Source organism: Protopterus annectens, chromosome 7.part0, assembly GCF_019279795.1.
Source record: "Protopterus annectens isolate FY-2018-M chromosome 7.part0, PAN1.0, whole genome shotgun sequence".
In the NCBI taxonomy this organism is placed as follows: Eukaryota; Metazoa; Chordata; order Ceratodontiformes; family Protopteridae; genus Protopterus; species Protopterus annectens.
In genome coordinates, this window is record NC_056739.1 from 1,394,236,230 (window position 1) to 1,394,259,359 (window position 23,130).

The 23,130-nt window shown below is 43.1% G+C and overlaps 1 protein-coding gene across 3 annotated transcripts in view; it reads right to left on the minus strand.

Moving 5' to 3' along the window:
- Window positions 1–2,944: 2,944 nt before the first annotated feature.
- The window catches only part of THOC7 (THO complex 7), a 593,710-nt gene continuing 573,524 nt past the window's right edge, over window positions 2,945–23,130 (minus strand). For all 3 annotated transcript variants that reach the window (XM_044077990.1, XM_044077989.1, XM_044077991.1), the window contains exon 8: window positions 2,945–3,375. In XM_044077990.1, coding sequence (XP_043933925.1) covers window positions 3,317–3,375 — 59 coding nt within the window. In that variant the 3' untranslated portion in view covers window positions 2,945–3,316. The remainder of the gene's footprint in view (window positions 3,376–23,130) is intronic.

Sequence of the window (23,130 nt, forward strand, 5' to 3'; positions counted from 1 at the left end):
GTGGTTGGTGCCCCAACAATAAAGGCACTCCTTGTGCGAGTCGGAAACAGCATCTTCTGATCGCATGAGGAGTGCTGCTTAAAGTCTACAGGCTTGTCAGCCATAGCAACCAAACCTAATGGGCATGCTAATTCATTACCATAAATCACACGGAAGTCGTACCAGAATAAAACTAGCCAAAAACACACTCACAGAAGCACAAATAATAAAAACTAGCTTGGAAAACTGTAAAGCAACTGCTCTAAGAGAAAAACTACACCACTCACAACTACTGCTAAAAAAGGGAGCCAAAACAGAACCCAACAAATTTAACAAACCAGGAGGGGAGGGATAAAACTACTGCTAGAAGAGAACTCTATAATATATTAACTAACAAAAATACCAAAAAAATATCCAAAAAAGAAGAAAATATAATACATATCCCATAACAGGAGTCGAGCCAAGAAACCTCTGTAGCTGAATGTGCCAAACGAGATCTGAGTGGTTATAGGGCAGGAAGGGATCATGAGAGTGGGAGGAGCTTGAACCTTTAAGCTGTCTGTAAAGTGGCGGCTCGGATCCAATGTTTGATCCAAGACCCAAGAGTGAGGAACAATGACATGGATAACATCAGATATAATGTATATTGTCTGTAATTAGGATTATGTCCGTTTGGTCTGTGATCTAAAATGCTTGCAGCTGGAATGATGTGAATATGGTTTGTTTTCATTTATATAAATGTATGATTTTCTATGTCATAAGTGATAATTTAATAAAGATGTTTCTTGTTAAAAAAAATAAAAAAAAATAAAAAAAAGGCAAGGGAGAGCTGGTCCAACATTCTAGCTCCTGTGCTTCAGTGTCTGAGGAATTTATATCTACACATGGAAAAGGCTACCTTTCCTTTTCCTAAAGATAATTCCAGAAGCAGTGTCTTCCTCAGGTGCTGCTGTCTGCCTTTCATAAAATTTATATATTTTGAGGCCAGTTTGAAAGAATAATGTTTCATATGACCTGGGTATACTGGGTTTGGACCAGGACAGGTAAGGCTGGGAAAAAAAATGACCACTGCATGCTTTGATTTAGGAGGATGAAGTCTCACCTTAGGTGTGGAGTTGTAATGGAAAACTTCAGACCATGAGCTGGAGGCTATGAATTGAACCTGGTCCCCCACAATTGTTTTGATCACAAAAATCTCAGAAATGCTACCTTCACCCCCGATACCCAGCATTTATGTGCAGGATGTTGGTGCTTGCAAAGTGGCTCAGGACTCAGCCCATGACAAGGTGGCTTCAGCTGAAAAGAGTGTTGATAGTCAATGTGGCAGCCTCCTGGTAAGTCATGCCAGAGTCTCTGGCCATACTAGATATGGTGGTCCATAAAAGCAGCTCAATACTATCCACAACTCTGAGCTACGGGGAGGTTATCAGACACAAAATATATCATCAGTCTACCTGAGTACTTTTCTTCTTCATACATTTCTCCTTTCTTAGGGAGCTTACACATGGGAAAAGCAGATGCCATTTCACACCATGTCAACCATTCAATCTTTGTTGCATGAACCTTTCTAAATGACCTAGCCCTATGTTATTATTGCTTGAGTTAGCATGAGCATTATGGGGGCAGTTGGACAGGTCATGCTCTGGTCCTAAGCAAAAAAGATAATCCCTAAAGAAACCTTTGGGCAAAATTTGTTTCCCAAACTTTAGAAAATTATTAATCTTCTATCACATCCACAAATTCCAGCATTAAGAAAAAGATAAAAAAAATTCCAACAGGATACTTATCTGAAAATGTGGATCCCAGCCAACCCTATAGACAATGCAAAAATAACAAATGAGATGGTTGTCCAAATGCAGGAAGGAAGAAAGAACTTAAGATGGGCCAGCTAACTCCACCGCTGACATGCTGACTTTGGAAAGGGAGGAAGTCCACCCAGCCATGGGAGAAGGTGAGAACATTGACATTCGACTCAGTCATAAATCCTACAAGTCAGCACTGCAACAGTGAACTATGAAGATCATCAAAAGGTTATACCTCTTGTACTGTTCTGTACAATAAGAACAAATATACACTACCAGTTGCAAAACACTTTTGTGAACATCAGAATAACTTCTTTAAATTGTTGTTTAACAAATCCTGGAATTTAGTGATACCTATGGAATCTCAAAGTGTGTGGCAGAAAGGTCTAGCAGTACTTGCAGGACTACAGATGACATCCTTGCAAAAATCTGCATTTAGCTTCCTTCTTTGGCTGGAGCTGTATAACTGCCACAAATAGCTTAAAACAAGCTCTGAGAAAAAATGTCAAAGTCATTCAGAGGACAATGCAAGCACTCTTGTCAGAGATGCCAGTGACTCCCAATACTGCCATTATGCATCAATGGGAAAACGACATACAATTCTTATGTCTAGCATTACTCATTTTATGTCTTGCACAATTCATATAAAGGGACTTGAAATAGATTCTGGAAAGAAAATGTGAAAAGCAGTAAAAGAAGACCATGTTAATATGGCAGGTCTCATGGCAGATATTTTGTGGGAAAAAATAACAATTTCTTATAAGAAATGCTTAGATTCTGATACATTATGGCAACTGAGAAACCAAAGATGCAATGGAAGAAAATAATTTTCAAGTTTAAAGGTGGAGGTTTCCTTTAACTGCCAGTAAGGTTTTGATGGAAGTGACAGTAATCCAATACATTGATTCATTGGTTTCAATTTCCTTTCTCATAAAACCTGGTTACTTGATCAAGGCCTTGTTTAAGTTTCAATAAATGAGGTAGCAAGTATTACTTTAAAATGGGTTCTAGTCTCTGTTGGTGAAATAATATTAAAATTTATTTTGATATTATTGTTACCTGATTGTGCAATAGCAATGGATCTGAAGACAATGAGACAAACTTAAAAATGGAAAAATATTTGCATTGAGTATAACAATAATTTCCTCCATTATGCAGCTGTGTAAAATGCATTTCATAAAGTTCATTATGTGAAACAATACTTAAGGCAAACTAAAGAATTAAAAAAATATCTCCAAAAATATCTGCCTGGATGTTTTATTTTAAACTTACTGATAAAGACTCACTAAAACACAAATGTATAACAAATTAAATACTTCCATTTCCTTGGATAAGTTCTACTGTTTTCCTACAGTTTAGTTTTAAAACTAAACAGCCATTAAGTTAACAAAGCAAGCCAGATGCTGCCAACCATAAAGAAGATTAATGATCACAATTTTCTTAAAATGAAAAGTATTTTACAAAAACAATGCTCAAGTATACAAATATAAACCAAAAAAAGGAATTCAGTATAAAGACTAGTATTTCTTGCTGGTTTACTGAGTATCCATTCGTGTTTCTTGGACATCATCAGCTTCTAAAAGCTTTTCATCATCTAAAGGAGAAAAATAAAGAAGAATAAGGGGATTAATAAAGTAGACGATTAGAAAAGTCTGCATACAAGTCTAAATGTGTAGAACAGACAATACAGTGTGAACAATTAACACATTACAAACCACTGTAAACAAATCAGTATCAATAAAAGAAGCACAAGTCTGGTGACTGTCCGGTGGACAACCTGTCACAGGAGTGTATTTATATTACCTGGGAACAACCATTAACAAAGCAGGAGAAAATGTAATAGACAAAGCACTGTCAAACATTAAATCTGGTGTTAAGTCCTCACCTTTACAAGTACTAAGTGTGAAGAAAAATAAGGAAACAACTGTTGGTGGTCAACATGCTAAATATGAATGCCATTATTTCTGCCCAAATAATCTTAGAATACTCAGAGTTAAGCTCCAACTTTCATAAAATAATTTGTGTGAGTTCCATCAATGAAAAGCATTTAAAAACATTAAAATATAAAACAAGTAACATTAATGGCACAGTCAGAAAAACACATCACTCACTAAGAGGTCCACATCAGTTAACTGCTGAAAACACCTACCAGCTTACCATACCTGATGGTGCTGTTAAGGAATAACCATAAAACATCAAACAAAGGGTGTATATCTCCAAGTTGTTTCAATTTCTTTGGTATGTTAGTGTTAGGAAATAATACATTTTTTGATACTTAAATACACTGCCTGTTAATACAGATCTCAACAGGCCAAAACCAAGTACATGTAGGAGAACTAAAATCAAGATCAAGTCCAAGGATTCCTATTCTTCTCAGATAATTTGGCTTTCTTTATCTTAGACAAACACTTTTGCCTAAATTTTGTCCAAAAGTACGGACAGTAATTCCCAGAATGTTAGAACACTTGTCACTGAAAAAACAAACTCAGGAGCTTAATACAATCAATCAAAGCCAGGGTTGAGGCTAAAATAGCTACCCAAGTGAAAGACAGTCACAAGTTATTTTTTAGTTATGCTTGTAATCTCAAAAGCACAACACAGCAATGCACCAAGCTGACTGTGAACGTCATCTACACTGACGCTGAAGATATAGCGAACCTACTGGCCAATAAATTTAACTCTAACTTTATACCATTACTCCGCCGTCTGTTCCTCAAGATATACCTGAAACTGGCTCACCTTCAGCTATCACACAAGACCAAGTCCTAAAAGTGTTATCAAGGCTAAATATACTGCATCAATGGGTCCTGACAATATCCCTGGACGCATCTTAAATAGCATGAAGTACACCCCTAACACTGTTCAATCTCATTCTCCATACAGGTATTCTACAAGGAGAATGGAGAAAGTACAGTTGTCTAAGAGCTTACCATAACAGTAGACGTCCTACTGATAACTGTTGCAGTATTCTTAATATATGAGTTTTCAGCCACTGACATCCTTTCTGCTGGGGTACTAAAGCTTTACCTTCCTGAGGGCATACATCTGGTGTGTGACCTCAGCTCATATGTGTTGGGGCACATAGGCAGACATGCACAAGAGATCCTCAGACTATCTCCAAACCAGAGGCCTGAAGACTACTGAGAAAGGAGACTGCTCCGCTAGGAGAGGTGTAGCTCAAACAGTTAAGTAAACTTATGCAGTAGCACGGTATAGGTGATAGCTTACCACTGAGTGAAAGAGCAATGCTGAAGCAAAGTAAGGGAAAAAGGGAAGGAGGGAAGGACTACTGCAACAGTGATCATTAGAACATCTACTGTTAAGGCAAGTTTTTACACAATTGTACTATGTGCTGACTGAAATCACTGTTGCAGTATTCCTATCATATGAGTGATTCCCAGAGCTGAAGGAAGTAGAGAAAAGGGTGGTTGGCTAGTGGGAAGATGAGCTGTCCAGGAGCCCATATAGGACAGACCTAGCAAAGACAGTCCTAGATCAGGAAAAAGCGTCAATCTTGTAGTGTTTGGTGAAGATGTGCACAGAGGACCAAGTAGCAACTTCTTAGATGGACCTGGCATCAACACCTTTGTGAAAGGCACAGAAAAGGCTATTGCTTGAGCAGAGTGTGCTTTTAGTTAGGAAGGCAATGAATTACCATACTGTGTACAGCAGAAAGAGACAGCCTTTGATATCCAGGATACAACAGTTTGCTTTCAGATCATACAGCCCAGCTTGGAATCCATGAAGGAATAAATAGTTCTGCTTTGCCCAAGTAGAACCTCAGCTGCCTTTGAATGTCTAGGGAGTGTAGAATTATTTCTCTTTTGTTTTGGGGACGAGGAAAAAAGGAAGGAAGGTGAATGGCCCGACTGAGAGACAATTCATTCACTACCTTAGGAACAAAAGAAGGATTGGCCCCAAGAGGCACCTTGTCCCTCCGGAAAATGAGAAATGTTGGAATAGCCATAAGCACCTGAAGTTCAGATACTCTGCAAGTAGAGGTAAGAGCCAAAAGAAGACAGTTTTCCAGGTGCAGAATTTTAGAGTGGCAGATGCTTAAGGCTCAAAAGGGAACAATGTAAGTTTTTCCAGCACAAAATTTAGCTCCCAGGGAGAAGAAATAGGTTTTCCTGGTGGTTTAAGATATAAGCCTCCCCTAAAGAAAAGTTTGACCTCCATCCTGGACATTAGAGGAGGGTCAAGAGGCAAGCAGGCACTGATGGCAAACAGATGGGTTTTAATAGAAGAGCAGGCCAAACCAGAATGTGAATGTTTACAGAAATACTAAAGGGCAGTGAGAACCTCTGACAGGTGGATCCTGGCTGTGTTTGTGGCAAACAGAAAATCTTTTCCACCTAGCTGTGTAAGATTTTCTGGAAGCAGGTTTGCTGGCTTCCTGTAAAACTTGAACTACCTCCTTAGAGGAAAGCTGCCTTTTAGGGAAGAGAACTCTTAGCATCCACAGAGTGAGAATGAGAGAAGATAGATTTGGATTGGGAAGCAGACCTTGTTACTGAATGACCGTGTCTGGTTGCAGTCATATCTTCCAGCGGTTTTCCTTGGACAGATGGAGAAGGAGGGGAAACCAATATTGTCTTGGCCAGTAAAGGGCCACAAGTAGATGTTCTGGAGCTTCCTTTTGGACTTTTAAAAGGATTCTTGGAAGCAGTGGCTGAGGAGGGAATGCATAGATGAACCCTCTGACCACTGCAAAGACTGGAAGCTGGTAGTTTTCTGGGGAAGCAAAAAGGTTTATTTGTGGTGTGCCCCACTGGAGCCTAATTGTTTTGAAAACCTGTCTGTTTAGGATCCATTCCTGAGGGTCCTCCAGGGACCTGTTTAAGGAGTCTGCCAACACATTCTCCTGGGAGAGAATGTATGCGACTGTCAAGGTCATGTTCACTTTTGTGGCTAAGTGCAATGCATTCTGTTAGCCTGCACAGTGGGTAAGACCTTGTGTACCCCATTTGTTTAAATACCACATAACTTTGGTGCTGTTGCTCTACACCATGAGTGTATCTGGTTTTCACAAATAGGAAAAGATCTGCAGAGCTCGTGAAATGCTCTCATTTATGTCAAGTTGATATCTTCCTTCATGAGAGGAGAAGGCCATTTCCCCTGAGCTAGGTGAGATCCTGTCCATGCCCCCCATGCCCTTCCCATAGCATCTGTGTGAAAAACTTGGTTATATGGAGCTTGGGTGAAAGAAAGACCCAGGTTGAGCGCGACCCATTTCTCCCACCAGAGCAACTCCTTTTGAGGCAAGGTAGGAGGGGGATCAGGGTATTCAGGAGGATGGGAATGTTGAGACCATACAGATTTCAGGTACCACTAAATTTTCCTCATGTGTAGTCTGACCACAGAAAGCACCGTGATGGTGGCTACTATGAAAACCAAAGCCCTGAGGATCTCCCTTGCTGTGCAGTATGACACTTAGTAGAAGTGTTGGAAGAAGCTGGCCAGACTGTGAACTTTTCCTGAGGAAGAAAGGCATGCATTTTGAATGTGTCTAATCTGCAACCCAGAAAAACTAAGTCCTGAGAGGGTGTGAGATTGGATTTTTTGAAGTTGATTGAGCTTGGATCAGTAAGTCATCCAAGTAAGGGGAAATATGAATTCCTTGTGTGCAGCAGTAAGCCACCACGGGAGCTAGACAATTTATAAAGACTCTTGGTGCTGTAGAAAGACCAAAGAGCAAAACAATACACCGAAAATGCAATAAGCAACAGGTGAATCTGAGGAATTTCCTGCAAAAGCATTGGTGGGCATCCTTTACGTCTAGTGACACCAAAAACACACAAGGAAGAATGAAAGGCAAGAGGGTGCGAAGTGAGAATCTTAAAAGTAGGGTCTTTCAGGAAACTGTTTAGAAGAGAGAGAGAGAGAGATCCAGAATGTGCTTCCTTCCTTGGTACCAGAAAGATTCTGGAATAGAAATATTTTCCTATGAAGTATGTTGCCACTCTTTCTACAGCACCTTGATCTAGTAAGTCCTGGATAACAGGGTTGAGCAACGGTAGGTAGTTGAAAGATGTTAGAGGCATACCCTTCAGAGATGGAATGCTTTCTCAAGACACGGCACAGCCTTCTGTGATGACAGCCATAACTCATTTGTCTGCAGTTACCAGTCTTTTGGATACAGGAGTAGAAAGGTTGAAGAGAGGGGAGGGTTATTTGGGAAGGTAGTCACAGGTTTTTGCTTCTAAAAGGAGGCCTTCCTGAAGGAGATTCCCTATGTGGTTTGCATGGAAAGCTTTTTCTTAGTGTTTTTCTTTCTCAGTGGACCTACAGTCCCTATTAAAAAAAGAAGTAGACTTGGATGGGTAGCTTCTGTGGTACCGAAGGCCTGCAGAAAGAAGAATTTGTCCACAGTCTTTCTTCAAAGCTCTACAAGACCAAGGCAAGACTATGAGACTGGCAGCCTGTGGACCACACAAGAGGTCTTTCTGTAAGGGAAAACCAAGTATTTCAGATTTAAAAGTCCTCGTGGATGGGCTGACTGCACGACCATGCACGTCACCTGATGACTAAAGCCCATGGTAGCAGACCTGGGGGTGGCATCCACAGCATCATAATAGCATTTTGCTGCTTACAATCTGCTGACTGTGGGTCTGACATAACCTTCTGCAAAGAATGTAGTACATACTGCAAACACTTGGTCATTTGAGTATGGTAGTTAACAGTTCTGAAGGCTACGGTGGAAGAAGTGTAGATCTTCTTTCCCTACCTATCCATAGCCCTACTATCCTTGTTAATGGGAAGGCAATTAGCCCTGGGGAACAGCTGAGATGGCTTATTAGAGGAAAGAGAGACTGCAGCAGGGTTAGCCACAGGATATATATACAGGTATTTAGTAATCAGATACTTTATAGAACCTGTCTGGTCTTTTAGGAGCCATACTGGCTTCTGATTAAGTCTCAGTAGTAGGCAATTGGTGGTTGACAATTATGGGCTGAAGATGTTGACTGGAAGGCATTCTGGTATGCCTCTAGTACTGCAGAAGAACTGGTGTGACCATTTCCAGAAGGCTACAGTATATCTTTTGTATATCAGAGATCTGCTTTGAATTCCATTCAAAGTGACTCACTGTGTTTTGAATCATTTCTCCAAAAGAGGCCTGTTCAATAGGAGAATCTGCTGAAAAGGAGCCCCCTTTATCCGAAGATAGCTGTGCTGGAGAATGCATTTGTGAGTAGTAATCCAGAGAATGATCAAAGTCTACATCGTGTTGTTCCTCCTCAAATGAAGAATCTTGGGTATGTATTTATGTGGCCTGAGGCAGCTGAGTCACAAAGGAAGGAGACTTCAGGGCCATGATCACTTAAAATAAGTCCTGGGAAAAATCAATCCATTCTTTTTTCCATAGAAGCTGTAGCGGATATCACATGCCTATTTTTTCTTTGTCTTTTTTCTTACTAGGTGTGATGCCTGCCTGAACAAGTCTTGGAGATTTAGACTCTTAGCGTACCTCAGAGTACGTGGAACTTCTTCCTCAACCAGGATTTCAGGGACTTCATGTGGTCCCTCTGCAATGATTAAGTGTAGTTCTTCCAATGTATTGTCAGCCTGCAAGGCCTCAGGAGCCATACTGGCCTCTGATATAGTCTCAGTAGTGGGCACCTCTGAAGATATCGTACGTAACATAGATTCTGCAACCTCAGTGCGTATTTCTGACTCAAAAATGTTAGACTGCAAATTGTCTCTTGGTCTCTGAGTTTCTTCTTTGGTGGAAGGGTGACATAGGGTGTTGGGAATTCCACCACCTTTGCTTGGGCCAGATGTTTTAGGCTCTGTGTTTCAAGGAATGTGTTAAGGGAGGAAAGCGTTGACCTAAGGATTTTTGAAACAAATGACTGGCAGATAAAGCAGGACTTGAAGTTGTGTCCCAGGCCAAAGCAAAAAAAGGCACTGTGTGTGCAAGCCCTTGTACAGAATCTACCTACAGCACTCACACTTATCTCTACTAGATTATGTCAAACAAAAGTTTTAAACACAGTCCAACATACAAAAAATGAAGGTTCCCCAATGGGACACTTATATGGAAAAAGTAGTTTTGTACCTACCATAAATGTAGATGTTCGAGTGCTAATACAGCTGCAGTCATAACAGATGGGTTTTCCTGCCATCAGGCGGGTCCTCGGTCGGCCGAATTCCAAAGTCTAGGTCCGGCGTCGGTTGTCGTTGCTTCCTCCCTGACGTCACTGCGACAGGGATATAAAAGATCCAGCCGACGCCATTTTCTTCAGTTTTTCTTGCCCCAGATGTCAGGTGCCCCCAGAAGGAAGGCAATACATAAAATTATGTAATAATGCAATGCAATATAATCAAAAAACAGTAGTTGCAAGCAAATACACCATAAAAGAATACCCCTAGAGGGGAAGAAGGGAGGGAAACCTGGACTGCAGCTGTATTAGCACTCGAACATCTACATTTATGGTAGGTACAAAACTGTACTATGTTCATCATGCATACAGCTGCAGTCATAACAGATGGGTAGAATCCCAAAGCTAAAAAGGGGGTGGTAGGCACTAGGTGGAACTAGGAGGAGCCAGGATGCCCTGCAAGACTGCAGTGGCAAAGCCTGCTCTAGAGTTGTAGTATAATGGTAGGTGATAGTGCTTGGAGAAGGTATGTACGGAACTCCAAGTGGCTGCTTCCAAAATATCTTTGGTAGGAACCCCCCTGAAGAAAGCTGCAGAGGTAGCTGTGGCCCTTGTGGAGTGAGATCTGATGCCTGCAGGTACAGATTTACCATGAAAAGAGTAACAAAAGCGTATGCAGTGGGCTATCCACTTTGAGATTGTCTGTTTGGAAATAGGCTTCCCCTGAGCTCCTGCAGCATAGGACACAAAGAGTTGCTCTGATTTTCTGAAAGGCTTTGTTCTGTCCAAATAATAATGCAGCTGTCTGTGAATGTCCAAGGAATGCAGCAGTCTTTCCCCTTTGTTTTGAGGATTAGGGTAGAAGGTAGGTAAGTGGATAGCCTGATTCAAGGCTACCCTGGATACTACCTTTGGCATAAAGGATGGACTGGTTCATAAGGTAACTGTCCTGATGGAAAATGATGAAAGGCTGCACAGCCATGAGGGCTTGTAGTTCCGAAACCCTGCGAGCTGAAGTGATTGCCAGGAGGAAGGCTGTTTTCCAAGACAAGTATTGCAGTTCTGTTGAAGCAGCTGGCTCAAAAGGAGGCAAGGTCAGTTTTTCCTAGTATGAAATTGAGGTCCCAAGCAGGTACTGGTTGTTTCCTTGGGGGTTTTATATTCTTAGCCCCTCTGAGGAACTGTCTTAAGAGGGGGTGAGAGAATAAAGGAGGATCAGTGTTGTATTCTGCAGAAATGGCTGAGGCATGGATTTTGATGGAGGAGAATGAAGGTCCATTGCTTAGCATCTCAGCTAGGTACTGTAATATTTGGGGTAAATTCAGTATTCCAGGATTCTGACCCTTTTTCTCATTCCAGGCACAAAACCGTTTCCATTTTGCAGAGTAGGCTTTTCTTGTAGAAGGTCTTCTGGACTCCAAAATGACATCCTGCACCTCCTTGGAGAGTAGGGCCTGTTGTGAATTTAAGGAATCTTCCATGCGGCTAGATTGAGTGTTTTCAGCTGACTGTGTAGAGTTTTGAAGTTGTGCTGAGTCAGTAGAAGAGGCATTAGAGGCAGGATCCATGGTGGGGAATGCGTCAGGCTTTTCAGGAGTGGATACCAGTGTTGTCTTGGCCAGTCTGGAGCAATGAGAATCATCTTTAGTCTGTCTGCTCTGGTTTTTAATAGAACTTTGGGCAGCAGAGGGAGTGGTGGAAAGGCATAAACTGTCATTGTTGCCCAACTGAAGGAGAGTGCGTCCACCTTCCAGGGCTGTGGATGAAAGGTCCTTGAGCAGAATTTTGCCAATTGGTGATTTCTGTGGGAGGCAAAGAGATCTATGTCTGGCCTTCCCCATGCTTGAGTTATCCTTGTGAAAACTTGAGGATGCAACTTCCATTCGTGTGGATCTGTCATATTTCTGCTTAGGTTGTCTGCCAGTGTGTTTTCCTTGCCTGGCAGGTACTGTGCTTGAAGCTTGATTTTTAATTCTAGAGCCATGTTCCAAAGAGACATGGCTTGCCTGCATAGGGGGTATGAATGGGTACCTCCCTGTTTGTTTATGTACCACATTACTGTGGTGTTGTCCGTCCTTATCAATAGCTGGCCTGGATGCAGTAGGTCTTTGAAAGCTATAACAGCATTTATTACTGCTAGCATTTCCTTCTGATTGATGTGTAGTTGCTTTTCTTTTTGGGGCCATTTGCCCTGAATGCACCGATCTGTCATGTGTGCCCCCCAGGCGTAGTCCGAAGCGTCTGTTGTGATGATTTGATTTGCTTGAGGCTTGCAGAATGGGAGACCTGTGTTTCTTTGGAATGCTTGAGCCCACCACAGGAATTCCTTTTGAAGACATGGAATTAGTGGTATTATTGTTTCCAAACTGTGGCTGTGTTGAGACCATAGGTTTTTTAGGTACCATTGAAGTTTCCTCATATGCAGCTTTGCACATGGGATTAGTAGGATGCAAGATGCCATGAATCCCAGAGCCTGCAGGATTTTCCTTGCAGTCAGCCTAGTGAAAGTTGCCAGTTTTCTGAAGTATTGAGTTAGTTGCCCTTGTTTCTCTGGCGTGAGGTAGGCCATCTGGGTGTTTGTATCCAAGCTGGCACCCAGGAAAATTATTGTTTGAGAGGGTATTAGCCTTGATTTCTTTTTGTTGACTGTGTATCCCAGAGAATTCAACAACATTATTACAAATGCCAGATGTTTCATAAGTATGTGCTTGCTGTCCGCTTGGATCAGGCAGTCGTCCAGATATGGGTATATTTGTATCCCTTGAAGTCTGCAGTAGGCGATTACTGATGCCAGGCATTTCGTGAACACTCTGGGCACAGTAGATAAGCCAAATGGCAATGCAGAGAATTGATAATGGCTTGAACCTGCAAGAAATCTGAGGTATCTTCTGCAATCTTGTCTGATTGGGACATGCAGGTATGCCTCCTTGAGGTCCAATGTTACCAGCCAAGACTCCTTGCCCAGCATGGGAAGAAGCTGCTGTAATGTAAAGTGTTTAGGATGGATAGGTCCAAAATAGGTCTCCAATCTTTTCCCTTCCTTGGTACCAGGAATAGTCTGGAATAAAAACCTTGACCCTGTTCTTGTACAGGTACCTCTTGAATAGCTTTCATGTCCATGAGATCTGAAATTTGTTTCTGTGCCTCTGCCCTTTGATTGTGTGGCAGGTTTGGCATGCCTCTCATTTTTGGAAGGGTGTGAAGGTGAAATCTGTAGCCTCTGTCTATAATGTCCAGGATCCATTTGTCTTTTGTGACAATATGCCAATTTTTCGAAAATAATGCCAGTTTTCTGCCTAAAGGTGCTGCCATTTGAGCCTTGCTTGGCATGCAAAGGGGAAAGTCATTGGTTCTGCTTTCTGAATGGCTGTGAACTATCCTCACCACCCCTTTGTGTGGGTGCTTGCCATTGTCTGCCTCTAAATGATCCTTGAGATTGCCCTCTGCCCCTTGGGCGTCTGTATCTACCTCTTTGGGGTCTGTCCGTGGCTGGAAAGGACCAATTTTTGGAAGGCCAATTTCTACTGAAACGTGGAGGTTGTACCTGTAGGAAATCTTTTACTGTTTGCATTGATTTTGCCTTCTCCTCCATTTTCTTTAATACCGCCTCAGCTTTAACACCAAACAATACATCTTTTTGCAGAGGGGCATCTAGTAATTTAGCTTTGACATGATCTGGTAAGGTTTGCTCTTTGAGCCAGGCATGCTTACGTATGACTGATCCTGTAACAGCAGCTCTACATGAGGCCTCTAAAGCATCAAAACCACATTGCAATGTATGTTTACCCACTTGTTCTGCACTATGTATCAAATCCTGCAACTCCTTCAAGTCTGGTTGTTCAGGTTGTGACATTTTGTTTCTCAACTGTGATAACAGAAATTGTTGGTACTTTAACATATGGAACTGACAGTTTAATGCCCTCATGGTTAAGGTGGCCGAGGTGTAAACCTTTTCCCCCACCTCTCTAAAGCTCTGGAATCTCTCTCTGAAGGTAATGGATTTTTAGCAGTGGAGGCCTTAATTCCCTTGGGACCCTGTGATATAGTTTCTGGGTCAGCCGCATGGCTTTTGTATAGGAATTGGCGTGAGTCAGGAACCCGGTAATACCTGTCAGGCTTGACTGGAGCTGGAGGTAAAGAATCTGGGTTAAGGCAGGCCTCCGAATACACGTCATCTAGAATGTCTAAGACAGGAGGTATAGCCAGAGGCCTGTGCTGAGGGAGCAAGAGGAAATCCCTAAGCCTTTTCTTGGAGTCTGAGTACTCTTGGCCTTCCCAGTGGAAGTGTTCCCTCAAGGTATGTAAGATTTCCCCAAAAGAGTAATCCTCAGGGGGGGAGACAGAGGGAATGGACTCCTCTGCATTAGAATCCTCAAAAGGGGAGTAAGAATGTTCCTGGTCTTCAGAATGTTCTGAAATAATGGAGGCCTGGTCCGGGGAAGGGGATTCTTCCTCCACTCTGGGTCTTTTGTCCGGGGGGGGGGGTTGAGAACCCCTAATAAGAGTAATCAAATCCTCAGCCATTTTGAGCATCTGCTTTTTAGGCATGGGGCTTTGAGATGGGCCCTGTGGAGCTTGTTTTTTAGTATGCATGGCTGATTTAGACAGTGAAAGCCTTGATGGAAAAAGAAGAGGAAGGCCTGTAGACACCTTGAGAGGTGGCAGGTCTATCTAAACTCTGAGTTTCACCGCCAATAGTGGCTTCGGTATCTGTAGTCGGGGTGTGGGCCGAAGAGCCTGCGACCTCGGGCACAGAAGACACCGCCAATGAAGTGTCGTCGGTAGTCAGGGGCTGCATAGGCGCCTCACTGAGAACCGGACCACCTGTAGTCGGTTTTGGCATGGTGTCGGTAGAAGTCGCGGACCTCGTATGTCGGTCCTTATCTTTGCGTCTTTTACTTAAAACTGGAGTCGGAGTATCCGACGACAATGTAATTAAATTTTTTGCCAAAATAGTGTTGGGCGAACTCCGCCCGACGCTTAATAGTGCGTCTGTTGAATGTAGCACAAAAACGACAGGCCGAGACGGTCGTGGTCTGGGCCTAGGCAAGGAATGCAGAGGGAATGAAAATCCTTATGCGGTATTTGCTTCCCACAAGAAATGCAATTATTAACTTGTCTGACATCGGTCTGAGGCAAGAAAAGTTTCCCCAACGGGGTACTTAGCTTTCAAGAAGACTTCGGTTGAAAAATATTCGTAATCTCAGGAGCTGGCCGACCGGCACTTGCAAACTGCTTCTGCTTCGGGCACCGCGCGGCAAGAAAGACTAAAGAAAATGGCATCGGCTGGATCTTTTATACCCGTCGCACTGACGTCAGGGAGGAAGCGACGACAACCAACGCCGGACCTAGACTTTGGAATTCGGCCAACTGAGGACCCGCCTGACGGCAGGAAAACCCATCTGTTATGACTGCAGCTGTATGCACGATGAACATCAAACAAGTGAAGCAACAGTACCAACAACTCAATATAGATTAGTCCTACAGATGCACGACCTGGAATTGGAGTAGTGGCAAGACAGTCTGGGGATCTCATCTGCAAGTCTACCTATATACCCAGATGCATATGAGCTGACATCACTCGTTAGATATACACCCTTGGGAAGGTAAAGCTTTGATACCCCAGATGGACTTCAGCAGACAAAACCCCATATTTTAAGAATACTGCAAGAGTGATTTCAGTCAGGACATCAACTAAAGTCCTTCCCCTGCATAAGGGAAGATCTTCCACAGACCCAGGCAATTACAGACCTATAAATCTGACTAGCTTCATATGCAAAGCCATGGAAAGATGTATCATGGAACTTATTAATCAAGACATAAGGAGCCTCCAAACACTGGACCCTTCTGAGCTTGGACTTACCTGGTCATGCTTACTGAACCTGGTGGATTTTTTTTTTTTTTGAAAAGATCACAAAAGCAATGGATGAAAGCAAAATGGTGCACACTGCATATCTTGACCTGAACAAGCTTTTCACACAGCTCACCACTCAGGCATAGTAGAAAAAGCTAAATAAACTGGGAATAAACCATCGTCTCCTGCTAGATTGCCAGCTGGCTCACAGATAAGAAGCAGGAAATCAAAACAGGAACCTCCACAAAGAGACACTGGTGGAGTTCTACAGAGCAATTGTTGAGACCTCTCCTTTCTGGCATCTACTCTTCTGAAGTAAGAGCCAATACTAAAGGGTTCTGACTGACATACGTTTGCAAATGACTGAAAACTAGGAGCAGTCACTGAATGCCTAAATGACTTGGCCATTCGGCAGAAAGGTTTGCCCCAAATAAATAAATGGTGCAGAAATCATGGACTGAAACTAAATGCCAAAAAATGAATTACTGCAACCTTTGGGAAGTTATCTACCCAAGGGAATTACCACATTGACAATATTTCCCTAACAGTTGATCCAGATGTACAGGATTTGGGAACTTATGCGGACAGTGACCTAACTTTTGACCAATAGGTGCCCAGTATTGTAAGAAAGCGCTTCTATATTGCACAGCTTCTAAACAAAGGGACTGTGTCTACATCTATGGAGGACACTGTCCCCGCTTACTCAGCCCTCATTAGGCCAATCTTTGAATAGAATGCCCCCTTTGGGATGTATCTGTTCAAGACACATGCAACAAATGGAATGCCCACAGCGATACCTTTTTAAAATGATTGAAGGCCTAAACAACATGTCCTACACAGACCAAGTCAAAGCCCTGTCACTACAGTCTGCATCTGACAGACTGCTAAGAGGTGACCTGTATTTGTCATAAAAGGCATCCTCTGACCCAATACTGATGGAATTACTATACATCGGCAAGTCAAACTGCATCAGAAAGTCTCTGTCTAGGGTATGAAAATCTCTTCTGCAGCATCAACAGAACAGTTTGGAGGGACAAGTATATCTCGCTGAGGATGCAGCTGCTCTGAAATAGACTCCACATCTACATAAAAAAAGAAGTTATGTACTCACCATAACGTTCCATGTATGTAGTCATTCTTGCCGAATATTATTACATGTGGGTTCGGAACTGATCCTCTGCTCCGACTCGGCCGCTTAGAAAGCCTGAAAACGTCTGACTGACTCGTGGCTAATAGGTATCCCATGATGCATGCGCATATCCCCCAGATCATGTTTGCTACTAGTCTACCAGAATCCGACAGGAAAAAGAACAAAGGTCTGGAAGAATAAACTGTAATAAAAGGAGCCCTTGTGGCAAAAACCACTGTAGAAAAGGAAAAATTGTATCCAGATCCTCCAAGAAGGGGGATGGTGGGTGGGTTCGTAATAATGTTCGGTGAGATGGACTACATACATGGAACGTTATGGTGAGTACATAACTTCTTTATGTTATGTAGTCCTATCTAGCCTCCATTATTACATGTGGGACAGCGTCCCTAGCATCTTGAATGGGTGGCTCACTGGAAGATACTCCTGAGTACCGTGGAACCAAACAAAGCTCTACCCCCGGAAGTTAAATCCAATTTATAATGGGAAATGAAGGTATGAGGGTAGCCCATGTTGCTGCTGCACAAATACTATCAATAGGTGTCCTAGCTTGGAAAGCAGCAGAAGTAGAGAAGGACCCGGTGGAATACACTTTGACTTTAAAGGTTAACTCCTTTCATAGAAAACTGTAAATAAAGGAAATACAACTAGAGATCCAGTTCGAAAGTGTAACCTTGGAAAACTACAGTTGTGTACCTACCATAAATGTAGATGTTCGAGTGTATTCACTGTTGCAGTCATTACTCTTGGGTTATCCTGCTGGCAGGCTACCCTCAGTCAGCCAGAATTCCAAAGTCTAGGTCCGGCGTCGGTTGCTGTCGCCTCTTCCCTGACGTCAGTGCGCCAGGGGTATAAAAAGATGCAGCCGACGCCATTTTCTTCAGTTTTTCTTGCCCCAGATGTCAGGTGCCCCCAAATTGGTAGGCTGAAAAATATGCCAATAAAAATGCATGCACAAAAATAACATTTCCTTCATCTACAAGCAAATACACCAAATAGGCTGTATAGGATAGAGAAGTACAGATAAGTCCCAGCAAAGAAAAGAGGGATGGTGGGTGGGTAACCTGGACTGCAACAGTGAATACACTCGAACATCTACATTTATGGTAGGTACACAACTGTACTATGTTCATCGTGTTTCACTGTTGCAGTCATTACTCTTGGGTTGAATCCCAAAGTTGAGGATGGGTGGCTGGGCTAAATAGGATTAGAAGAGGCTATGAGGCCCTGCAGAACTGCAGTGGCAAAGCCTGCTCTGGACTTAGAGTAAAGAGGTAAGTGGTAGTGCTTTGTGAAAGTGTGCACTGAACTTCAAGTTGCAGCCTCTAAGTTATCTTTGGTTGGTACTCCTCTGAGGAAGGCTACTGAAGTGGCTGCTGCTCTGGTGGAATGAGGCCTAATGCCCTTAGGCACTGATTTGCCATGGTGAAAATATCAGAAACGGATGCAATGACCTATCCCTTTAGAAATGGTCTGTTTTGAGATGGCCTTTCCTTGTGATCCTGCAGCATATGACACTAAAAGTTGCTCAGTCTTTCTGAAAGCTTTAGTTCTGTCCAAGTAGAAGCGTAACTGCCTGTGTATGTCCAAAGAATGCAGAATTTTCTCACCCTTGTTCTGTGGATTTGGATAAAAGGCAAGCAAGTAAATGGTTTGGTTGAGGGCCAGAATGGACACCACCTTAGGCATAAATGTAGGGTTTGTCCTCAGAGAAACCATGTCTGGATGAAAAATGATAAAAGGTTCCACAGCCATGAGAGCGTGTAACTCCGAGACTCATCTTGCAGAGTTTATTGCTAGGAGCAGAGCTGTTTTCCAGGATAAGAATTTTATATCTGCTGTTGATGCTGGCTCGAAAGGAGGCAGTGTGAGTTTTTCCAAAACATAATTGAGGTCCCAGGCCGGAATTGGTGCTCTCCTTGGAGGCCTAATGTTTTTGGCCCCTCTGAGGTACTGCCTTATTAAAGGATGAGAAAAGATAGGTGGTTCTGTATTGTAATGGGCTGAAATGGAAGAGGCATGAATCTTAATTGATGAGAAAGAAAGGCCTTTGTTCAGCATCTCAGCTAGGTATTGTAAAATCTGAGGAATATTTGGTACACACGTGTCAATGCCTTGTTCCAAGCACAGAATCTCTTCCATTTTTCTGCATAAGATTTTCTGGTACTGGGCCTCCTGGCCTCTAAGATAACATCCATAACAGCTTTTGTAAGAGAAGTGTTCTGAAAGGCTACATTATCCGCCATGCTGCCAGATTTAAGGTCCTGAGTTGGCTGTGCAGGATCTGATTGTTTTATTGGGTCAGCAAGTGAGAAGTTTGAGGCAATATCCATGCTGGACCTTGAGACAAGCTCTTTAGGATTGGGTACCAGTGCTGGCGTGGCCCGTCTGGTGCAATCAGTATCATTTTTGGCTTCTCTTGTCTGACCTTTAGGAGTACCCTGGGAAGGAGAAGCAGTGGAGGAAAGGCATATACTGTTAGATTTTTCCAGCTGAAGGGTAAGGCGTCCAGTTTCCATGTTTGCTTGTGATAAATCCTTGTGCAAAATCTCTGCAATTGGCAGTTGTGAGGGGAGGCAAATAGATATATGTCTGGGCATCCCCATTTCTTTATCATGCTGAAAACTTGTGGATCCATTTTCCATTTGTGGGGATCCATAAGGTTTCTGCTTAGTTCGCCTGCCAGAGTATTTGTTTTTCCTGGCAGGAATTGTGCTTGCAGGTGAACTTGAAAAGCCAATGCTGTGTCCCATAAGGTCATTGCTCGTCTGCAGAAAGGGTAGGAATGTGTGCCTCCCTGCTATTTTATGTACCACAAGACCGTAGTATTGTCTGTGTTTATCAGTAGCTGTCCTGGTTGAAGCAGGCCCTTGAAAGCTGTCAGGGCATTTTGAACAGCTAGCATCTCTTTCTGATTGATGTGAAGATGCATCTGGTTTGCAGGCCATGTGCCCTGAATACATTTTCCTGCCATATGGGTGCCCGAGGCATAATCTGATGCATCCGTTGTCAGTGTCTGTCTGGCTGTGGATAAACTGAAATGCAGACCCTTGTTGTGGTGACAGGCTTCTGCCCACCATCGAAACTCCTGTTGCAGGCAGGGAATGAGTGCAATTACTGTCTCCAGGCTGTGGCAATGCTGAGTCCAAACACTTTTTAGATACCATTGTAGTTTCCTCATATGCAGTCTGGCATATGGAATTAGTAGAATGCAGGATGCCATGAAACCCAAGGCCTGCAGGATTTTTCTTGCAGATAAGTGGGTTTTTGTTGCCAAGTTCTTGAAGTAAGAAGTCAGTTGCTTTTGTTTGTCTGGCGTGAGATAAGCCATCTGGGCAGTTGTATTTAAGCTTGCACCCAGGAATATTATCTCTTGAGAGGGCAGTAGTTTTGATTTCTTTTCATTTACTGTGTACCCTAGGCCAATTAGTAATCTTTTTACAAACACCAGATGCTTTAGAAGAATGTCTTTGTTGTCTGCTTGAATTGGGCAGTCGTCCAAGTAGGGATATATTTGAATTCCTCTTTGTCTGCAAAATGCAATTACTGGTGCCAGGCATTTTGTGAAGACCCTGGGCGCAGTAGATAAGCCAAAGGGCAGTGCAGAGAACTGGTACTGCATTGAGCCAGCTATGAATCTGAGGTATCTTCTGCAAGATTGTCTAATTGGGACATGCAGGTATGCCTCTTTTAGGTCCAAAGTTATGAGCCAAGCCTTCTTGCCCAGCATGGGCAGTAGCTGCTGTAGAGTCAACATCTTGAATTTTGGAACTTCCAGAAACGTATTTAGTATAGACAGGTCCAGTATTGGTCTCCAGGTTTTGTCCTTTCTGGGTACTAGGAAAAGTCTGGAGTAAAATCCTTACCCCTGCTCTTGTTGTGGTACTTGCTGAATGGCTCTCATGTCCATGAGGGCTGTAATTTGTTTTTGTGCCTCTGCCCATTGATTGTGTGGCAGGTCTGGCATACCTTTTAACCTTGGTAGAGTGTGAAAATGGAACCTGTAGCCTTGGGACACTATGTTCAGGACCCATTTGTCTTGGGTAACCATTTTCCAATTTGATGAAAAAAGTGCTAGTTTTCCCCCTAAGGGAGCTGCCAAAAGAAAAGTGCTGGGATCTGGCAGAGGAAAGTCATTGGGACTGTTTCCTGTAAGGCTGTGATTTGTCTTCTCCGCTTCTGGAGGTAGGAGCACCCCATTATACAGGCCTGTATGAGCCTTGGGGCTGAGATCTGCCTCTGGGACGCCTGTATCTGCCTCTTTGTGGTCTGTCTGACACTGGAAAGGACCAATTTTTAGAAGGCCAGTTCCTGCTAAACCTGGGTGGCTGTACCTGTAAGAAATCCTTAACTGTCTGCATGGATTTTGCTTTATCCTCCATTTTTTTCAACACTTCTTCTGCTTTAGTACCAAAGAAAGTATCATGCTGTAATGGTGCATCTAATAATTTTGCTTTAACATGATCAGGCAGATTCTGTTCCTTTAACCAAGCATGCCTTCTAATAACAGAACCTGTAACAGCGGCCCTGCAAGAGGCCTCCAGTGAATCATAACCACATTGCAAAGTATGCTTTCCCACTTGTTCAGCTGCATGCAATAAATCCTGCACTTCCTTGTTCTCTGAACATTCAGTATTTGTCAACAATTTCTGTTTAAGCAGTGACATTAAATACTGCTGATATTTACGCATATGAAACTGGCAATTTAAAGCCCTTACAGCCAAGGCAGCAGAAGTGTAGACTTTTCCCCCCATCTGTCTAGAGCCCTAGAATCCCTATCAGAGGGGACAGGGTCTTTTGCAGTGGAAGCTTTAACCCCTTAGGGACCCTGAGATATATTTTCTGGGTCAGCAGTGGGGTTTTTATATAGGAATTTATGAGAATACGGGACCCTGTAGTATCTGTCTGGCTTAGCAGGTGCAGGGGGTAAAGAGTCAGGGGACAGGCTGGACTCTGAAAATACATCATCTACAATGTCTAGAACAGGTGGAATAGCAAGGGGTCTGTGCTGAGGAAGGAGCAGAAAGTCTCTGAGCCTTTTCTTAGATTCAGAATAATCTTGGCTCTCCCAGTGGAAATGCTCCCTCATGGTATGCAGGGTTTCCCCAAAAGAGTAATCCTCAGGAGAAGAGGCTGAAGGAATGGATTCTTCAGTATCAGAATCCTCATAGGGAAGCATGGAATAATCCCATTCAGAAGAGGATTCAGAAGAAATAGAAACCTGATCAGAAGAATCATACTCTGTCTCTTGCCTAGGCCTCTTATGAGGAGGGGGATGGGAGCCCCTGATCAAAGTAATTAGATCTTCGGCCATTTTGAGCATCTGTTTTTAGGCATGGAAGTCTGAGTAGGAGAATGCTGTACTTGTTTCATTGTCTTTAGAGATGCTTTAGTCTTTGTCTTTGAAGCTAAAGATGGCTTAATATATAGTTGTGTAGGTCTGAAGACACCCTCAGAAGCTGATGCCTGCTCAGCGGCTCTGGACCCATCTGAGGGAATGATTTCCGAGTGTCCAATACCTTGAGTATCCAGAGGTCCAGTCGGCTCCACGTGGGAGTCGGAAGTGGCCTGTGGCTCTGAGTTAGCGGGCGCCAGGGGCTGCGAAAGCGCCTCACTGAGAACCGGCGGCTGGCCTAAAAGAGGCCTCATCGTCGGTTTTGGACCTCGGATGCCTATCCTTTTCCTTGTCCTTGCGTTTTTTGTAAACTCCGGTTGTCGGCTGTTCTGACAGCATTACATAATTAAATCTTTGGCCAAAGTAATGAAATGCAAAATCGAACCGACACTTAATAGTGCATTGGTTAAATCTAGCACAAAACCGACAGCTAGCAACGTTGTGATCAGGGCCTAGGCAAGGAATACAGTAAGAGTGAAAATCCTTATGAGGTATTTGCTTCCCACAAGAAATACAATTGTTAACTTTTTCTGACATCGGTCTGGAGCAAGAAAAAAGTTTCTTCAAAATTACACCACGAAATAATCATTATCAAGAAAAAAGTTTCCCCAACGGGGTACTTAGCTTTAAATTAAGACTTCGGTTCTGAAATTCAGATTTGAAAATCTCAGGAGTCGGCCGACCGGCACTTGCAAACTGCTTTTGCTTTGGGCACCGCGCGGCAAGAAAGACTGAAAGAAATGGCGTCGGCTGCATCTTTTATACCCCTGATGCACTGACGTCAGGGAAGAGGCGACAACAACTGACGCCGGACCTAGACTTTAGAATTCTGGCTGACTGAGGGTAGCCTG